The sequence below is a fragment of the Varanus komodoensis genome, unplaced genomic scaffold (assembly GCF_004798865.1).
Source record: "Varanus komodoensis strain SLA01 unplaced genomic scaffold, ASM479886v1 scaffold18_1, whole genome shotgun sequence".
NCBI classification, from domain to species: Eukaryota; Metazoa; Chordata; class Lepidosauria; order Squamata; family Varanidae; genus Varanus; species Varanus komodoensis.
In genome coordinates, this window is record NW_025335548.1 from 4701198 (window position 1) to 4720837 (window position 19640).

Consider the following 19640-nt stretch of genomic DNA (forward strand, 5'->3'; position numbering starts at 1 on the left):
CTCTAGCATGTGAGTTTCAGTATAGCTAGAGAAGATGGCAACTTCTGACCCTGCATTCTATTCATTTCAGGAAAACATTAATGATAAAAGCTTTCCCTTCTGGCTGTGGATTGAGGGGATCCTTGAACTCATTAAGAAATACCTTCTCTTTCTTTGGAATGATGGGTGAGAATTTCAGAGGTTTCTTCCTTGGGATCCCAAATCAAAATACTTTTAAAAAGAATTTACTCTTTTAACTGGAATGAGAGTTGGGCATCCAGATTCCCTTGGGGGAAGATTTCTGTTTTGTGCGTGTTTCAGTTTGATACTGTTATTGAAAATGGACCTAGGACATTAAAAAAACAAACAAAATGAATATAACATGGAAAAAAAAGCAAAAAAAAAATCCTTGCAAAGAACCTGAATAGGAATTGAGGACAAAATCAGAATTTTAGACCTGGCCTTCAGCTAACCCTTGGTCTGTTACCTGTTGTGTGAGGATCATAGACTTCCATGTAAAAGCACGGGAGTGACTAGTGACTTTAGGACTGTTTCATTTTATGAACAAACAAGTATAAGATGTCCAATTTGTAGACTCTGACTCTCAAACGTGAACTGGCTTCGTTTTTGGAGGGGGATGTAAAGCAGCTGCATGTACTTACTCGTTAATTTCCCCCACATTTGTTTGCATCCAGTGCTGAACCTACTTAGAGTAGACCCACTGCAGTGAATGGGACAAATTGTTTGCGTGCGTTTGTTTCACCTTTGCAGATGCATCATGGGCTTTATCAGCAAAGAGCATGAGCGTGCCCTGCTCAAGGATAAGCCTAGCGGAACCTTTCTCCTGAGGTTCAGTGAAAGTTGCCGAGAAGGAGCAATCACATTCACCTGGGTAGAAGGGCCACCACACGGTGAGCAAAAATAAAAAAGCCCTCTCATTATGCACCGGCTGGTTTCATAGTCTTTATTTTTTCAGAAAAGCACGGAAGGAAGAGTGCGGCGTGTTGTGGCTTCCTTTCTGGGGGCAGCTAGCAAAACTAGGAACCTCTCCTGATGCAGGTGGAAGTCAGTCCTTCCCCACAGACAGGAGCCTTGCTCCCAAAATAGTGCAAGCCCCCCTGATCTTGCGCATAAGCGACTTTGCTCGTCTCTGGGCCGTGGAAACGCTGGTGGTTTTGGCAGAGCACCGTTCTTTTAAAGACACAGGATTGTGTTGGACCTCTTTTTCCTGGTCAGTTGGCAGCCCTGCTGCTTGGCACTTGGTGTGTTGGCTTCCTTTCCTCTTCTGAACAAGAGCCAGTCATTGAGTTGGAATAGGAGCATGGCTGCATTCTTTCCACGTTCTTAGTTTTCTTTATATTGTTTCCCCAAGAGGTCTTTGTCTGCTAGGACTGGGAATGCAGTGTTGTACTGGCTACAGAATGTGGACTCTGAAAATCTCAGTCTTTTTTTTTTTTAAGAAAAAGGCAAGTAACTAAGGTTCTTTGAGTGTCAAGATCTACTTAAAACTAGGCTCAGGAAACTTGTGGCCTTTCAAAGGTTGTTGAACTCCAGTTCTCATCATCCGCAGCCGCATGGCCCAGGATCACTGCTTGTTCATGGTCTGGTCCCTGTCCCCTTCCTCCAGTTTCTGCCAGCTTCTCTCAGGAGTTCCTCTGTCCAAAATTTGCGTTCCTTCATGCATGTCTTTTAAACACCAATCATTCCATGGTTGCCCCAAGTTTTTGTGTTATTTTGGGGAGGAGGGGAAAAGCAAACCTTCCCTAAATGTAGAATAGTAAAAGCTAAGAGAACATGTTTCTCGTAGCCTATTATCATTCTTAACACCAAGTCTGAACTCCACATGCTTGAAGCTTGGTAGGCATACTAAGTGGACCCTTGGCTGTGCACACTAGAGTTATTTTGTTTTTAAAAAGTAATAATTATCTGTACTGTATTTGTGTGGTTGAAACTTGCACCAACAATTGCAAAGACAGATTTTCCTTGAGCAGCATATAGCTTAGCAGTCTGTGAAGCCAGGGAGAAACTATTAGCCAAAGGGGCAGAGGAGGCTGTGCTCTGCACACCACTTTGGTGTAGCTCCACTCAATGCGACCTGAGGGACCCCTGCTGCATAGCAGTGCCTGGGGAAACCAGCTGTGGCAGCAGTGTAACTTGCTTGCATCCTTCACTGTATCATTGAAAGGGCGGTTCAGGCCCATGTAAATTCCCTGGTAATTAAATTGGCAAGTAGAGAAAAACTAGCTTTGCGTAGCTGGCATCCTCTTCCCTTCCTGCCAGGCAGAAGGCGTGGAATCTTGAGCCGTTCTTTGTGCACTAACCTCTTTCTCCTCCTTGCCCTTCGTCCTTTTCTGCAGAACTCAGCTTCCACTCAGTTGAGCCCTACACCAAGAAGGAGTTTGCAGCTGTTAGCCTCCCTGATATCATTCGCAATTACAAAGTGATGGCTGCTGAGAATATTCCTGAAAATCCTTTGAAGTTCCTTTATCCAGATATTCCCAAAGACAATGCTTTTGGAAAATACTACTCCAGGCCCAAAGAATGTGAGTAGCTTTAAAAAAAAACCAGCGCTCCATTTTTAAACAGCCCGAAGGGCCAGTCTCCCTGGGCACAGAACGGCTTTCCTCTGGAGGGCCAGTCCCATTCTGGAGAAGCTCCCCGCAAGCCAAAGAGGGGGCCCAAAATGCCAAAATACCGGTGTGCATTCGAAGGAGAGGCATTTCAACCCTTGGAAATGTGGGGGAAAGTTCACTACTGCTGGGCTACCGCTGAGCAGTTGTGGTCTGGGGTAAAGAGGCATGGCCTTCTGGGTAACCCCAGCTAGTTGGACTTGGCCCCAGCTTTTGTCCCTAGGCTCTCTGTAAGGTCTATAATTACGGCAGTCCATGCATGTTTCTTTTTCAGATCAGCTTACCACTGCATACGGCTTTAAAAGTGCCACTTTTCCCCAATCCCAAAATGCAGGTCCAGAACCCTGGCAGCAGGGGACTGGGGAGAAGGCAAAGCAGCTGCAGTGCAGTTGTCTGGGAAAAGCCGCAGGCCTGTGAAATTTCAAGTGTGCATTTCAGCTTCTCCGCTCCTTCCCACTCCCATGCTGTTTGTCAAGAAGAAACTATCCGATCTTTGAAAAGATGAGTCACCTACATAATGTACTGGTCTGGCCTAAAGAAGTAAGCTTTTTGTGGATTTCAGAGACTTCCTTTACATGGACGAACAATTGTATTTTTAAACTTTTTTTCCTTTTATGATACATTCCAGGGCAAGTTTATCATAGTATGTAATCCATGCCTCTTTGAAAGTGGGCCCCATTGAACTCAGCTGAGCTTACTTCTCAGTAGACATGCCTGAGATTGAACTAGAAATGTTCTGAGCAAAAGTATGGAATGCTTTAAGTTCATAGCACGCTCTTGGTACCTCCGTGATCTGGAGACACTAAAGCGAGATATCTCTTTCTCTCCTTTCAGCTGCGGAACCCATGGATGTGGATGGCGGAGGAAAAGGATACATCAAAACTGAGTTAATCTCTGTATCTGAAGTGTGAGTTTGCTGAGAAGACATCTGAGTTCCCTTGCAACACACAGGGCATGTCACAAATCTGATAGCAGGGTAGAAGGTGCTCCCCCGCACTGCAGTCCTTCCTGCTGCTTATGCAGAGTCACCATGTGCCTTCAAAGTGGTCTCCAGGGACCAGCACAGCCGCGCGACCTCCTTGGTCCATGCCTGTGCTGACACTGGAGGCGACGGTGCGGATCCGCCTACCTACACACCTACCTCACGTCACCACTCCCCGCAGCCAGCGATGCCTGCCCTCACTTGACTCTTGCACTTGGAACAAGCATGCCTATAGAGATGTCAAAATAAACAGTGAATATTGGATATCAGTATAATGTGCTTCTTTAATTTTCATGCAGTATGTGCCAAACAGGGCGGGTAGATTTTCCCCAGAGTTTCTCTGTCATCGGGGTGAGGAGGGTCCAGGGTGATTGGCTGGCAAGGGGCTGGGGCCGGGCAAGGTGGGGCGGGGTGGGGCGGGGAGCCTGCAGATGCGGAGAGAGTAGATTCAACAGGGGAAGCTCCCAGAGGAAGGAACAGGACCTCAGTGACTGACAGGCAGAATCATGACCAGGAGCTAACCTGGATAAGTTTTATGGCTGCACTGGTGCCTTGGCAGATGAAGTGATCCATGCCCTTCGCCCAGCACTGGGGTCTATGCTGCCTCCCTCCATGTCACCCTTCTGGCCACTCCGGCATGGGAGATCTGTCTTCTGGTCAAATCCCTGCATGAGCTCCCTCCATTCTCTTCCTGCCACTTACCTGCTTGCTTTTCTTTCCCTTTGTTCTTTTTACTCTTCTGCTTTCAACTACAGCCCCTTTCTTCTTACCGTTAGACCTTTTCGAATTTGCTCCTTCCAATAGTGGATTTTATTGTCTGATACTAAAAAAGACTCTTCCATTCCAGCATGAAAAAACAAAAGCCCTCATTCCCTCCCTCTCTCCCTCCATCCTTTCCCTTCTTCTTTACTTTTGCTTCTGTGTCTTGTCTCTAAATTAATTAGAGTGGAATCTAGGACCTTCTGTCTTCTTATGTTTTCATTTCCAATGTCCAGTTTTCAAATCATCGTAACAGTAATTATAGTAATAATTGTAAATAGACTGCCTTCCCATCATAAAATGCCCCTCTACAATAAAATATTCATGATACTACACTCTTAATAGGTGCATAAATATTTTCCAGAATTCTTTCTTCATCAAATAATGTTTCATAAATATTTTCTAGAACTCTTCCTTCATCAAACAATGTTTCAGAACTCATCAGTAAGGCATATCAAGAATGTATTAGTCTTTCTCCTAGAATGATACCACTGGCCATAGATGGGCAGAGAGGTTTTAAGTATGGCAGACTTGACTAATTAAAATATGTGAATTAATCAAAAGTGTTCTAAAATGTTGAATTTTCCTATGACTAAAGTGATGGTTCTACAGAACACAGATGTGTTTGCCTTTGGCTTTATCAAGCGCTTGTATAAACTGCACTAGGGGCCATCTTGAAAGAGGTATTCCCTTCCACGTGAGGATGTAGAATGCTTCTTCCAAGATGTTTTCTTTTTGTTAACTGTTGTTGTTTTTTAAAATGTCACCCAATTAGTTAGAAATGCTCCCTTCTAACGTGCTAACATTTTTAGTTGCTTTGACTGATTTTTGAAGATAGCAGCTGTAGTTTTAATGCCACACTGGACCTTCCTCTCCAGGGTATCTGATACCAGGTATATAGGTAGATCTTTGTGCTTCTGATGTGTGAAATACAGTGATGTTTAGCATTCTGAAGACCTGAAGTAACCTTTTCTTTGCAAGGTGCTTTGATACTTTTGTCTGTTATGGTGCATTCTCAAGGGCATTGTGCAAGCAGGAAGAGTGCTTTCCAATGGAGCAGGCTAGGTTCTTGGCAGAGCTCGTTTAGAAGATGACTTACTCCATCGATTCCCTCTGATAGGCCACTTTTCTCTGTGCAAGGAGCTTGCCAATACAGGCCACTCAAAAGCATAATTTGCCCTCCCTGGAATTGGTGAGGACTCTTAATTGCTTTGCAGTGCAATTATTTCTTTCTCTCGTTTCTGTATTGCCCACAGCTGAAGCTTTCTGAACATTGTACAACAGAGAGTAGAAGCTCTACAGCGTAAAGCTTCATCCTCTGATGCTTCCTTTTGGACTCTTGCATTCGCCTGCGAATGCCTGAACGTGAAATACATGAGCACTGGATCAGAGATGAAGCATGCATGCATGCGTCACTTCTGTTCTTCCTGGCCTCTTGTATATCCATTGGTTTTCCATGCACATGTGGCTTGAGGAAGAACGGTGATGACCACAGGGGTCCTATTTGTTTGTGGTGCCGTCCTCCTGTATTGGCAAGGAGGGGCTTGGGTTTTATGCCACCCAGTGGGCCTGCTGGGGTCTCAGTTGGAGCCAGACCCGTAAGACAAGGTGGGCCTGCTATTAGACTTGTCTTGGCTCTGGGTAGCAGTTACAACTCGCAGCAGGAAAATCCGAGACTCTTTTGTAGGAGAGGCGATCCTGCCAGGGCTGATGAGTCATTGTTGCTCCCAGTTTCACTAGAAGCAGTCACGTTCTTGTCGTTTTTGTCCCTTTGTGTCTTAACAGCCACCCTTCCAGATTGCTCAGCACAGAGAACCTCCTGCCTATGTCTCCCGAAGATTTCGACGAAGTGACACGTGTGATAAGCCCGGCGGAAATCATGGTGAGCAAAGTCGCAGATTGGCTGCTTTGAGGTCTAGCAACCCCTCAAAGCTTTTGTGAGTGATGCAAGAGGAGGCCTTCTGACAGCACACCGCAAGAGCTTGCCATGATATTTGGGATGCGGGCAAATAGTTCTGGCTGCACAAACACTCCTCTGAGTCGCGCATTCACACTGCAGCAGAACCTCCAGCCGAATCCTCACTTCGGCTTGGTGCTTTGGCTGAAGCCAAAAGTACATCTCTGCCTGCAAACATCCCAGTGTGTATTTTCGCTGACACTCTCATCCACCCTTGCAGCTGGAGGTCTTCCCAGCCACCCAGTGCGGATGTTTTGGATTGGGATTTCTTACACTGAACAGTTAACGTTGATTGTCTATACAGGAGTTCCTAATTTTTTAGGACAATGGGCAGATTTGGAATTCTGAGCATGTCTTGTGGGGACTCCTAAAAACAGCTGCAAAGGACAGACTTGTTTATTCATTTAACAAATTTTATATGCAGTTCACAGCTCATTCTTAAAATGGCTGCCGTGGGGGATGTGGCTGGTCACAAAGCACTCCTTTCCCGGAAGGAAAGTTGGTAGGGAATAAAAGAAGAAGCAGGTTGCCCAGACAAAATGGAAGTGGGAACCGGGCTCCCAAAAACAAAATCACTCCTGTAACACCCAAGAAAGATGGTGATGGAGGGCAGGAGCTCTGGTGACTGCATTCCAGCTGCCCTGGAATAGTCATTTTTAATGTTCAAGAAATTTTTGAGAACTAAAGATCAGAAGGGCTCTTCCTTGCTGCTGGGCTGGATAAAAGCTTTTTTTGCTGTACCAAAGACTCCCATCAACAACGGGCATCAGCCCTCCTTGCTGTGGCCTCACAGCTCCCACCATGCCTCTGCCTGTGTTTCCTGGGTTGGATGGGAACGGTAGCGGGGATTTGGGTCGAGAAAGGCTAGCTGGCAAACCAAGCGAGCCTTTCTTCACTTGACAACCTCTGCTTTTTCTTCTCCAGATATGTTCAGAATACGCATCATAAATGCTTCCTGGGGCAATCTGCATCAAGACTTAGTTACGTTCATAGCTGCGACTAAGGACCTAAGGGTGTCCTCCAAGGCTCAGCATTCCATAGGGTGGAATGTTACATTTCATGCTCTGATTTACGGAAAGAGCTTCTTGAAAACCTAGCAACTCTTCTGTGCTTTTACGAAGTGGCTGAGTAGCGCTGCTACATATAGTATTTCCTAGTTACTCTCCGTTACATCAGCCCACAATGATTTGTGTATGTGTTTCGTTGCATGCTTGCTTAGTTTCCCTGGAAAATAGAACGCCACTTTAAAACCGAATCACAAGAATGGCTTAGAGGGCGCAGGGAGCGGAAAGTCAGGCAACGCTTCCTGCAGAAATCAACTCGGAACAAAGCAGGCCTTTGCTGTGGAAGGTCTCTCACCATGAAGTACTTAATTGTGCACCTTTAGACTGGTTTGCTGCAGCTTTAGATGAAGTCATTGTCCTCCAGGGCCTCTTCCTTGTTTTGTGATTTCTGTGCTGCTTTTTTAGACTCGGACTACCCTGTTTCTAGAATCGCTCTGTACCGCAGCACCATCTTGTGCTTTTGGAAGGGAACCTCTAGGAAGCAGAGAAGATGCCTCGGGGGCGCACTGGATTGGCGTCATTTCTTGCCTTCCCGTAATAGGGTGGGGTGACCTGCCATGAAATGGAGGGCCGCAGGCTGCCCCAGGGCCTTAGGAGCAGTCTACAGGTCAAGCCTTGGGAGACAGACTAACAGTTCATTTATCATTAAATCATCATTAAATGGCAGTGGACTGGCAAGGGTGTGGTGGCGGCGATACAGAAACTGGCTCGATTCCTTTAAGCGTACTGGGTGTTCACCGCTTAAGATCCTGGGTCTTGTCCTGGCTGTTACCTGTCCTGCTATTGCTGCTGCTTTTTCCCTCAGGAAGTGCCTGATGTCTGTTTGGGAGGGTGAGCCACTCTTCCTCTCTATAGTCTCAAAATGCCCCTACCACAGGCTGCCTTCCCCGATAAGTGGGAGCTGATGAGGGGCTGTACTGTGTCACCTTCACCTTAAAAAAGACGTGGAAGTGGATCTAGATTTACACTGGTTCACTCCACTTCACTCTCGCAGAAGTGGATTTCCCCACCCCTTCCTTCCCATGGCAGCCCCTAAAAATGCAGCAGAGGCGGGAGGTTGATGGGATGAGCCATGGAGAAGGGGGGTAGACAACCCCCAAAAATGGGGCACAGGGACCTTCCACTAGTGTTTCCTTTCATGGCAGACAGAGCCTGGATCCATCCTCTCAAAGCACTTTACTCTAGAGGTCAATACAGCAAGTACCTAGTGCTACTTGGGTACTTGCAACTCACATAGAAGAACTTGCTGTGGATTAATTTGCTTGTGAGCAGCTTTAAAAGCGGAGCAGTCCCAGTTGTGCGTACCAAGACAGGAAGGCTTTTGTGCCAGGGATGTGTTGTGGCTACCTACCATGCTTCGCTAACAAGAGAAACAGTGAGTCAGAAGGGACCTCCCGGGCCATCTAGTCTGACAGCCGGCTCTGCTCACAACATGCCCACCATGTGAACATCCAGCCTATCCTTGAACACCCACACCGATGGGGCCTCAACGACCTCTCGTGGAAGCCCATTCCACACCCTCGGCGTCCTGTCAGGAAGTGCTTCCTGGCATCCAAATGGAACCTTGGCTCCCTGAGCTTGGCTCCCTTGGAGCGCGTCCTGCCTTCCTCTGCAGGGGAGAACAGGTCTCTGCCCATCTCCGTGTGACATCCCCTCACATACCTGTATGTTGCCAACAGATCCCCTCTGAGTCTCCTCCAGGCTGAAGAGGCCCAGTTCCCTCAGTCTCGCCTCATACCCCATCCCCTGCAAACCGGCCACCATCCTTGTGGCCCTACGCTGCACCAATTCTAACCTGGCCATACCCTCCTGTAATGTGGGGCCCAGAGCTGAACACAGTGTCCCAGCGGCAGGGACACCAGAGTTGTACAGCGTGGCAGTAATGCTGCTTGATCTAGAAGCCATGCTGCTTGTTTTTAATGCTGCCCTAAGCATGTGTGGGAAGTTTCACACATGCTGCAGTGGGAACACAGTCTCCTGCACATTGGGAACAGAGAAAGCAAAACAGTAGGCAAAATGAGAATACCCTCTTTTGGTATGCTTGTTTTATTATGTTGTAAAATGCAACACCATTGGGTTTGTCACCCTGAAAATAAACCTTACTTTCAGAACTGGTACAGCTCAAGTATCTTAAGTTGAGAGTAAATCATGGGAAAACAGTCGAAAAGCAAAATACATTCATCATGGTTTATTCCCTACAATAAAGAATGCCAAGCCCAATCAGTCACAATCACTCGTAGGGTTTCTAGAAACAGGAATTGATAGTCCCGCTCTGAAGCTAAAAAAGGACACCAGTCCAACACAACACATCTGCAAAAGATGGGATTACAGAGACGAAGACCATCGCAGGTGTGCAAAGCATGATGTTCGTTCAAAACCCTTTTAGATGGCATGATCAAATAAGAATGTTCATACTTCAAAACCGGTTTGGGTATTCTTAGAGCAAAACAATGTCGACTTTTGGTAATGAAACAGCAGTGTCCGCAAAGAACACTTGAGAAGTAACAAATCCACGTGTTAAAATGAACTTCCAATGGATGCAAGCTTTTACAAAATACAGTTTCCTCCTATAATGAGGAAAAGCTAAACTACCTTTGCAGAAGAGGCTGGCACTAAAGTAGCTTCTATATGCTGGCGGGGGGGGGGGGGGGGGGGGGGGGGGGGGGGACAACGAAGGGAGCGCTCCTCCGGCTGGCAGGTGTTGCCACTGCAGGAAAAGCTGGCCTTGTTGCAGCAGCTTTGGAGCAGCCCTCCCATGTCCTGGGGGGCTTGGCCTTCAGAGGACCCTTCCTCCACCCTTGCATCTGCGGCGGCTCTTTGCATGCTGGCTGCAGCTCTGAACGAAAACAAGCATCCCTGGACTGTGGGGAAGAGCGTGGCACCAGCATCCCACAGAATCCAGGCAGTGCCTCCGCCCCTCCTTGCAAGCAGGGCAATGCATTGAGAGCGCTGAAACCGGCTGCCTGGATGCTTCGCGGCAAGCCTGGCCTTTGCCTTCCTCCACGTGTCTGGAGCCTCCTGCGTCTGGAGGGCCCCAGGCAGCTGCAAGGGCGGCACCCGTCGCCACTCAAGCTGTTTGGGCACACTGGCTTTGTTTGTATAAATAATTGTAACTTTTTTCCGTTAGCATAATTTGATTGAATAATGATGGCTGAATATAACCTACTGAAATGTTAGCTGAGTTGCCGGGGGAAAAATTGGATGTTTAATATGGAGATAAATAGTTGTTCATGCATTTTGGAGAAGCAGCAGCTGCAATGCTTCACTCAAAGCCACCGGATGTGAACTTCACCCAATTTCATCCCACAGAACTAATGTGACCATGGTACCAGATTGCTAACAATTCGGGGGAAGTTGCAGGAAATTCTTTTCCTGATTTTGCTAAAACAACAGAGGAAGAGCATGGCACAGTGACGAGCACTGTTCCCAGGTGCCTGGTAGGCTGTTAGTAACAGATTTTTTTCCTTTAAGTTGAGCATTTACAAGAAACTGCCATGCTTTTTATGTTAGACTGGACTTTAAAGACAATTGGAATAGCAAATGGCAGTATTCTTTGATCTCTTGTCAGAAATACACCTTTCCCCATACTGATCCATATAACCTACTCTGAATTTTGATTCATCTTCAACCTCTGCTTCCTTTGCCCTGATTTACACCTTGTTAATCAGTGTCCACAAGGTGACTACTGCTTTAGGCTGGGCTGCAGTTCAGGCTTTAGTCTTGCCTCACCAGCTCAAGGTTAGGGGAAGCCTTTGCCTGTTCCTCACTTGTTGAATCGCAGACTTCCCTTTTCTTTCCCTCCCACTTGCTTAAGAAATTTACATGGGTACAAGTCAAGCCTGTCTCCTTCATTTTTATCAACATTTATTGATAAGAGCAGGGTATCAAGTAGACCGACTTTCACGGTTTTCCCACTGGTCGAGTGTGAGCATCATCAGCACCACGCTTAACTATCTGTTTCAGGCTTACACAAATGTAGCTGAGCTACATCTCCTTTAGAAGATGCCTGCAAATCAGCTGTTGGCAATTCAAGTGCTTATGACTTAGTGAATGCCCAGCTGCCAATTATGACTTTGACAAGACCCAATGCACAATCTATCTGCAGAGAATCAGGGCCCTGGTGTTGTGAATGCAGGTTGTCCAGCTCTACTAGTTACCTAGTTATCTCTTCTGCTAACTTCACTGGAACAATGCTTGACCCAGTCTTCTTGATCCGCAAATGAATTTAATCCAAAATTAGTAGTGCTTCACATCATCACCTTAGGTAAGTAAATCCAGGTCCATGACATTTAGCAAATGCACTTGCTACTGCTGAGGAGGATACAAGGGAAAATGCATTTTTGTCATTCGCCACAGTCCAGGTAGGCCATGCCAAAACCTTCTACAAGCTGGAGGCTGCAGTGACTGAAGAAATGCTCGTTGTGGGGCTGGGGCAAAGGGGACGGATATACTCGATCTGAAAGAAACCTCAGTATGATTAGCAAGTTTATCTAATTACATTCTACTTTTTGGTCAATCAAACCTTGGAACAGATTCCCTGATAAAACACTGCAACAGCTAAGCCTAGATCACTGCCCACAGTCACCAGGCTATAGTTTGAGAGGTACATGATGTAAACAAGTCTCATGGGAAATGAAAACACACACACCTAATGCAGATTTATGCTCAACACACCAAATCCACATCAAGTCTGGAAATCTAGCAGCCATGTTACACTTGCACACGGTAGCAGCCTCATTCCACTCGGGCGCTTTCAGACAGCTTCATTTGTATATCAAAAAAAAAGCAGGGCAGAAAAAGGTTCTTGACCACAGAGTAGAGCTTCATGGATAACAAAAATAAATACATCGGCAGTGCATTAAGCAACAACATCTAATATTTCTTTTCTATCAGTTACATGTAGCACGAGGTAATTTTGTTCACATAAAGAATGGAGAGTTTTTGAGGTGGGGGGTGGGGGTGTTTTGTTTTAATTTTCTGAAAGCGAAACTAGAATTGTCCTGTATGTGCAACAAAGAAAGCTCCTGTAACACTGAAACAAAGCGGTACTTCTGGAAAAAATATACAGCACTATCCAACACACTATCCAACACACACGCTCTTCATAATCTTTTTTTCACAATTAAATAGATGGGTCATTCTGATTCTTGGGATCTAGCAGGAGGAGGAGGTTATAGCAAGCCATCCAGGTTTTTCTGTACAGTTTGATTTTCTTTTCCATTGGTGGAATCTTCTGGAGGTGTATACTGAACCTGATATTCTTGAAGAATTTTAAACACATCATGATGTCCAAAGTGCAAAGCTTCATCCATAGGAGTGTTGTTCCATCTGTAATGGGAAGAATTTTCAAGTTTAGTTGATTTGTCACCTTTGTATCCTCCCTATTACCTTGCATTTATATCCCACCTTTTTTCCTCTCAGGAGGAACCCGATGATGTACAAAATCCTCCACTCCATAGTCCTTTTTATCCTGTTCTTATTTATGATATTTCTATTCTGTTGTTTTTCCTTTCAAGGAACGCAAGGTGTCTCACATAATTCCCCCTCTTCTCAGTCTTATCCTCACAACAACAACCCTGTGAGGTAGGTTGGGCTGAGAATCTGTGGTGCAAAGTCAGCCCATGAGCTCCATGGCTGAGCAGGGACTAGAACTGAGATTGCCTCATTCCCTGTCCAGTGATCTTAGTACTACACCAGTCCAAATCCAAGTCCAATAGATAAGATACTTCAGCCAAGAAAAACCTTAAACCTGGAAGGGAAGGAATACTCTCTTAAGCCTGCCTTTCTAAAGTAACACTATTGATTCTGAAGCAAACTGCTGTGAAATAAAGGGAATTCTTTTAATACCAATATATTTTTCAGTACACATTTAACTATGGTAGCCATGTGCTAACTGTTCTGCAATGCATAGGTATAGTTCCAATGAAACAGGTCCAGGCATGTTTATAGGCTAACAGAAACAAAGGAAACGGCCTCCAAGCCGCCGTTTCACAATGCAGATGCTGTTTGAACATACTCTTCTCTCCCTGGCCACCATTTTATCTGCTTAAGAAGTCGAGACCAGCTGATGCAATCTTAAGGCCCCCAAGGTTGTTTCCTGCAAGCAGAGGGCCCCTTCCCGGAGCTCAATTAATTCTCAGCAGAGCCTGTTTGCCCATGTTACATGTATGGCAATAAAAGTGAAGGTGACATTCAGAATGGAGTTAATTATTCTTCCCTTCTGGTGAGTCAGGAACGTCAATGGGTGGATACACTTCTTAGACACTTTAACAGGTGGACATTCCAGTTTCTGGGTCTCACTCATAGCTGAACCTCTTCCCACTTGGGCGCACCTAAGCCAGCGATGGGCAACAGACCACCCCGGATGTTGTTGGACTACCCTTTCTATCATGCCTCGCCATCAGCCATGCCGGCTAAGGTGATGAGAATGGCAGTCCGACAACACGGTCCCACCCCTGGGCCAAGGCCAGTGTCCTCCGTGTGTCTAGGCAAGGCTGACACGACCTCGGCTTGCGCTGCTGCTTGGTGTGCATGCAGGCAAAAGCATAATGTCAGCTTATTGCCTTGATCCCTCCCAGCCCCTCCAAGAGAGGCCTGTAGACAGGCTGTTCTGCAAAGGAGCTAGACCTGATTTCCCCCTCCTCGATAGGACTGAGAGATGGCCAGCTTAAATGAACAGGATTCTCAGTCCCACTCTCCAGCGCCCAGATTCCTTCAAGGACATCGCCTGGGACACCAACAAAGGCATATTCTAACTGGCTGTTAATACTTTACCTCTAGCACAGATGCTCACCTGTCTTTGGGGAAAGGATTCACTTTGCAGGCTTCCAGCAAAAATTTAACTACCTCTACGTGACCTACAATACAAAACAGGGTAATTAATCTACTGATTATATTCTCCACACTAAAATGCAATAGCTACTTTGACGATGATTCACTGCCACCACCTTCTGCAGCTGCTACATGCAACGCTGTCCGGGAATCATAGTCTCTCTGCTCCATGTCCATACCCGACAAGGCGAACCTGGAAGGAAAATTGGAAAAGACACACAGAGAGAAATCCGGTTACAAATAAGGCAGAACCAAGTATGCAGTGGGAGGTTTCCCAAGCTTTTGATATATGGGGCAGTTACTTTCTAGGTTAAAACTGAGGGCACCCTTAGTTCTTAGGGTACACAAAGGTATGGCTTCTCTCACGCCACCCACCCTCAGTCCAACCATCAAGTCCCAGAACGATTGAGCAAGCATTCTGCTTGCCCCCACCTCTTTGATGCTGCCCCCTTTGCCCCAAAACACAGCTCCATCCTGTACTGACTGGGCAGTGGGAGGATCCAGGAATTCCACGCTGTCTGCCAGCGGCAATCACTCTGTCAGGAAACGTGTGGACGTGCCCATATTCTCCCAGGGCATTTCTTCACTTACTTACATTTTAACCCTATTTTTCAGCCAAAAGACACTCCCAGAGCAATTCGCAAAGGTTAATAAGTCAACAGTTCTGGCAGGCCTCCCCAGATTAGCTTTATTTAATATGCTGGTTTTCAGTCAAGATTTGTCCTGATGTTGGTTTTAAATCTTGTAAATCATCCAAAGCCCAGGGAAATGGGGCAGTTCATAAACATCAACATTAATAATAAAAATAAGGAATTATTGCTCAGGAACAGTGGATAATAACTGCCATCCATTCACTGGGGTAGGGGTAGGGAAGGGGGAAATCAATGATTCCCTGCGCTGCAAGACACCGAGTCTTGGTGGATTCCTTGCGCTCCAGTGCAAGCCTCGGCCCCTCTGCATGTCATGCTAGTGTGTCCCAGCGGGGCTTCAGTCCTTCTCAGGACTGCAAAGCATCCTGAGAGCCATGCACCGAGAGAACGGTATAGACAAATCTTCAATCAATCAATTAGCAAGCACTTGAGATATTACTACTTTAGCAAACCAAAACCCAAGCAAGGTGCCTTCAAAGGTGAGCTGTGCAGACCAGAGTGTGTTGCACCACGGCAGCAGCTGTAGGAAGCGGATGGAGAGGTGGGAGTGGATGGAGAGGTGTTGGCAAGGTGCTGTGAGTATGGGAGCCGGAGGCCAGTTAGAACTGCAGGGAGGAAGAGGAGGGCAGCCCAGCTGGGCCTTCTGAACCTGGGGAAATGCAGGTTTCTAAGCAGGGAGGAGAAGATGGCTGAAGAGTTGAGCAGCAGACGCAAGGAGAGAGGCAATGCAGGGTCGCACTGCCAAGAGACATGCAGCCTGGGGGGAGCCTCAAGGAAAGACCCACCCTAAGGGCAAGATCTGGTAGCCCCTTCAGTTTGAGACAGGGTCAGTTTTGTGACCACCCTCTTCCATGGTGCACTGATCCAGGGCACTAACTGAAGTTTACCAGGCCAGGCTTTGCTGGAACTTTTGTGTCTGTTGTCTGTCTGCAGCCTGAGGCAATGCTCGCTTGCTTGTAGTTTTAAAGGTAATACTGACTACAACTATGATTTGACAGCTTAATGACAAAAACAGCCAGAGCCTGGGGAGAGCAAAGCAGGCAAAATGCCTCAGGCAGGAAGGGCAGCCAAAGTCTATTTTGGGGCTGCCTTGCCCTTTTTGTCATGGGTGCTTCCTGATGAAGAATGCCTAGTGCTGCCCATCCAAAGGGACTGCGCAGATTTGCTGTGTTAAGGAAAAAAGGAGTGGTTGGAAAACGGGAAGGTCACAGATGGGAAAAGACAGCATCTGGAGCTTCCATAAATACTCCCGGATGTGCCAGCGGAATTGCATGAAAAAAGCCTCATTTGAAAGTGACACACAGATTCTAAGATGATTCCATTTCATCCATCTTCTTGGTGAAAATTTCTCAAAGAAGAATGGATTCTGGCACCATCCCCTGAGTATTCTGAAATGGATGCCTAGAATTTTGACAGCATCCAAAATCTGGTCTGAAAGGCAGATGCATCTGATCAAGAACAGATTGTCTACCAAGCCGGTAACGGCTTGATATGATGCGAAGGATAAGAGAGGCAGATTTCAAAAACACACTGACTGGACAATGTGTTTCAGTTATCTCAGCTGTTCCATGCAGGTTGAAACTTGCTATGTAAGACTCCCTTGCTTTCTTTTTTGCCATTCTCCATTTTGGCTTCTAAAGCAAGATTTGTCTGGGTAACAGACAGAAACATTGATTTTGCTGATAAAGCAGCAAAACAGGAACAGTTTGAAACAAACAAACAAACAAACAAACAACCAAACCAGCAGAGAGCATTTAATCCTTCTCCTGGAGTGCTTTTTGTCACGGTGCTGTGAGCTTTAATCACTTAGTACGTGCACTTAATTGGTGAAAGCTTTAATTGGCATGCTTTTTAAAACCTGCAATTAAACTGGAAACACCACTGGCATTGTGGAACAGATTCCTTGTGTTCCCAACAGTACCCTTGCTTCAAATAATTGAGCCCAAAGGGGGTGGTGGGAGAGGGCGTGTGTATTATGAAAAGGGAATTAGATTGTGAATGATCTATGCATTTTTCTCGGCTCTGCCAAGGTTAACGAGCTGCCGTGCTCATTAATGCGAACAGGATGAAAATGAGCAGCTCCTTGGGTGAACAGCGATCAAGCCTGTCTTCTCACGAGTCACCCAGTTGAGCACCCAAACCTCTGACTGCATTGCTTGTTAATGGAAAACACAGGCGTGGCCCCATTTTCTACAGATATGGAGCAGCTGCCAATTTGGGGAGTGAGTGTTTCCTATCTCTGGATGCTGGTATGGGAAACTCCCCAAATCAACCTCTTTTCTCCCTAATGGAGCCTTGCCTAGCTCGGTGCCCTCCAGGAGTGCTGAACGACCTCCCATCATCTCCAGCTAACACAATCCGAGCCACACTGGCTGGGGGATGATAGGAGTTGCAGTCCAAACATCTAGAGGTTTTGTTGCGAGCCACCCCGAGGCTTTGTTGCGATGGGGGCGGCACAGAAATGTTTTAAATAAATAAATAATAAATAGAGACACTAGCTTGGAAAAGGCAACCCTCATGAGTCCATCAGTGGGTGGGTAAGAAAATGCTCCACCAAACTTCCTTCACCCGGGTGCTTTCGAGGTCTGCTGGACGCCAGCTCTGCTCAGCTCTGGTGAGCATGGCCAGTAGCCAAGAATGCAGAAATCTGTGATCCAAAACGACAGAGAAGAACTGCGGGGAGGCCCTTCCAAACTGTTGGGTAAGCCAAAGAGCTGGCAAGGCAGAACTGGGAGCAGAGAGCAGCAGCTGCAACATGAGGAGAGACTGCGAGAACTGGGCATGTTCAGCCTAGAGAAGACTGCGGGGAGGGAGGGGGACACACAGGATATCCCTCTGGAAGTACTTCAAAGGCTGTCACATAGAAGAAGGTCAAGCTCTCTTCTTGCTGATGCCAGAGTGCAGGACATGCAATAATCAGTTCAAGTTGTGACAACCCGGATTCAGGCTGGACATCAGGAAAAGCTTCCTCCCTGTCAGAGCAATATAGCAGTGGAGCCAGCTGCCCAGAGAGGTGGGGGCTCTCCCACACTGGAGACATTCAAGGTGAAACAGGGCAGCCACCTGAGTGCGATGGTGTAACTTGGTGTCCTGCACCAGCAGGGGGTTGGACCTGATGGCCTTCTTGGCCCCTTCCAACTCTACTATTCTATGATTCTATGCATTGAATGTCTGTGGAATAAAGATCCTCCTTGGGAAAGAGCTGGCCCTGAGTGACGAAAATGGCCCATTGAAGGCTTCCAGAATGTAACCCTGGGGAACACTGGCTGCCCTCATGGAGAGACTGTTTGGGAAGGCAATTGCAACACTGTCCAAGGCAGGAGGCTGCTATGGAAGCAGCCCCAGGATGTTTGGTCTGAGCATCCTTCCCTCTGAAAGATGTTCTGAACAGAAGGAGAGGAACATGTCCAGCAATGGAGGTTGGCAGTGGATCCCTGCTCTGCACCCTGCTGAATGGCAGACCGCCCAGGAGAAGAAAACGCTCCCCCTTTTCAAAAGCAGCTCGAGCCCTTCTGATATGTAAGGCTGTAAATTCACAACTGTTCAGGAAAAATTAAGACCAGAGGGGGAACCCTCTTGAAGCATACAGGAAGGACAAGACTGACACCTAAGCCAGCGTTCGATTAACTGGCAAGCAGATCTGCTTCTAGGCACAATCTCCCCCTTGTCCAGGCAGGGCCAGGCCAGCAAAATACCCCATCTAAAACCTGGACTACCACCATCAACTGGCATGGACCATGCTGAACCTGTGGCCCAGTCTAAGAAGGGCTGCTGCGCTCAGCTGAGAAGCGGGGACAAAACTGAGCCCACATGGCAGTATAAGAATTCTCCGTTTGTATTTACATTTTATAGGTTATATTGTATTTTTGTATGACGTGCATGATCAGCATGAGTGAGGGCTTATCTTTTCTTGCCCAAACCTATAAATTTACTGTAAATAAACTTAGAACTTTGAAATTAATGCTATTATAGGCCCTCAGAATAGGAGAAATGGAACATTATTCCACAACTCAGGGTTCTGCTTTCTATTTAAGACATAACAGTCACTATTATGGTTTCAGTGCAAGAAGGGACAGGGAATTCTGAATTTACAACAGTGATATGCTACCTTTTGTCAAGGATTTAAATATACTTCATAAAAATGAAATGAAAAACCATATATGCAAACAAAACCACCAGCAGAGGAAAAATCAATTAAAAGCCAGACTAAAAGAATGGGGGCATTCCTTCACCCTCAACATATCCCTAATATTTTTATGTTGCCAGCTTACACACATTTAGACAGAAAAAAAGACCTACAATTCCCAGCATGCCTTGGACATCTGATAAATTTGCCAAGGACTGCCCTTTAGCCAATTTTAATAGTGTGTCTCGCTTTAATTTTTTTTAAAAAGTCGCATACAGTTCATTTACTGCAACACAGAGCAAACCTCTCACTGCTGTACTGATCTTACCTTCTGAGTGCAGAGACATCACCTGTGTAGGCAGCAAACAAGAGATTGATTACAGATTTAACCTGTAAGGAAAAGAGAGAGAGGAAGAAAGGGATTTAGAGTTTTGCTTTAATTTCCTCTTTTCTCAAGAGCCTCGCACAGGTGTGTATGCATGCCAGGAACAGCTGAAACTTTCTTGTCCATCTTACTGGCCATGACCTTGCAACTGTTCACATTTGCAGCACTCAAGGAACTTCCTGGGAATTTCGAAACAACCAAACTGGTGGCTCTCATCCAGGTTGGCACTTGCAAAGGAGAGGAGGCAACAACCAAGAAAGGCGACTCGAGCGCCAGG

General features: G+C 46.5%; 2 protein-coding genes across 8 annotated transcripts in view; one reads left to right on the forward strand and one right to left on the reverse strand.

Moving 5' to 3' along the window:
- The window catches only part of STAT1 (signal transducer and activator of transcription 1), a 33750-nt gene extending 25312 nt beyond the window's left edge, over positions 1 to 8438 (forward strand). For 2 of the 3 annotated variants that reach the window (XM_044426984.1, XM_044426985.1), the window contains exons 19-24: positions 71 to 165; positions 751 to 890; positions 2337 to 2522; positions 3444 to 3516; positions 6136 to 6232; positions 7232 to 8438. In XM_044426984.1, the coding sequence (XP_044282919.1) occupies positions 71 to 165; positions 751 to 890; positions 2337 to 2522; positions 3444 to 3516; positions 6136 to 6232; positions 7232 to 7255 (615 nt within the window). In that variant the 3' untranslated portion in view covers positions 7256 to 8438. Of the gene's footprint in view, positions 1 to 70; positions 166 to 750; positions 891 to 2336; positions 2523 to 2883; positions 3150 to 3443; positions 3856 to 6135; positions 6233 to 7231 lie in introns of those variants that run through there. The other variant, XR_006414413.1, reaches the window with a different exon arrangement.
- Positions 8439 to 9388: 950 nt separating this feature from the next.
- Positions 9389 to 19640, reverse strand: part of GLS (glutaminase) — a 74961-nt gene continuing 64709 nt past the window's right edge. For all 5 annotated transcript variants that reach the window (XM_044427140.1, XM_044427139.1, XM_044427145.1 and 2 more), the window contains 4 exons: positions 19307 to 19368; positions 14319 to 14395; positions 14165 to 14228; positions 9389 to 12699 (listed from right to left, as the gene is read on the reverse strand). In XM_044427140.1, the coding sequence (XP_044283075.1) occupies positions 12543 to 12699; positions 14165 to 14228; positions 14319 to 14395; positions 19307 to 19368 (360 nt within the window). In that variant the 3' untranslated portion in view covers positions 9389 to 12542. The remainder of the gene's footprint in view (positions 12700 to 14164; positions 14229 to 14318; positions 14396 to 19306; positions 19369 to 19640) is intronic.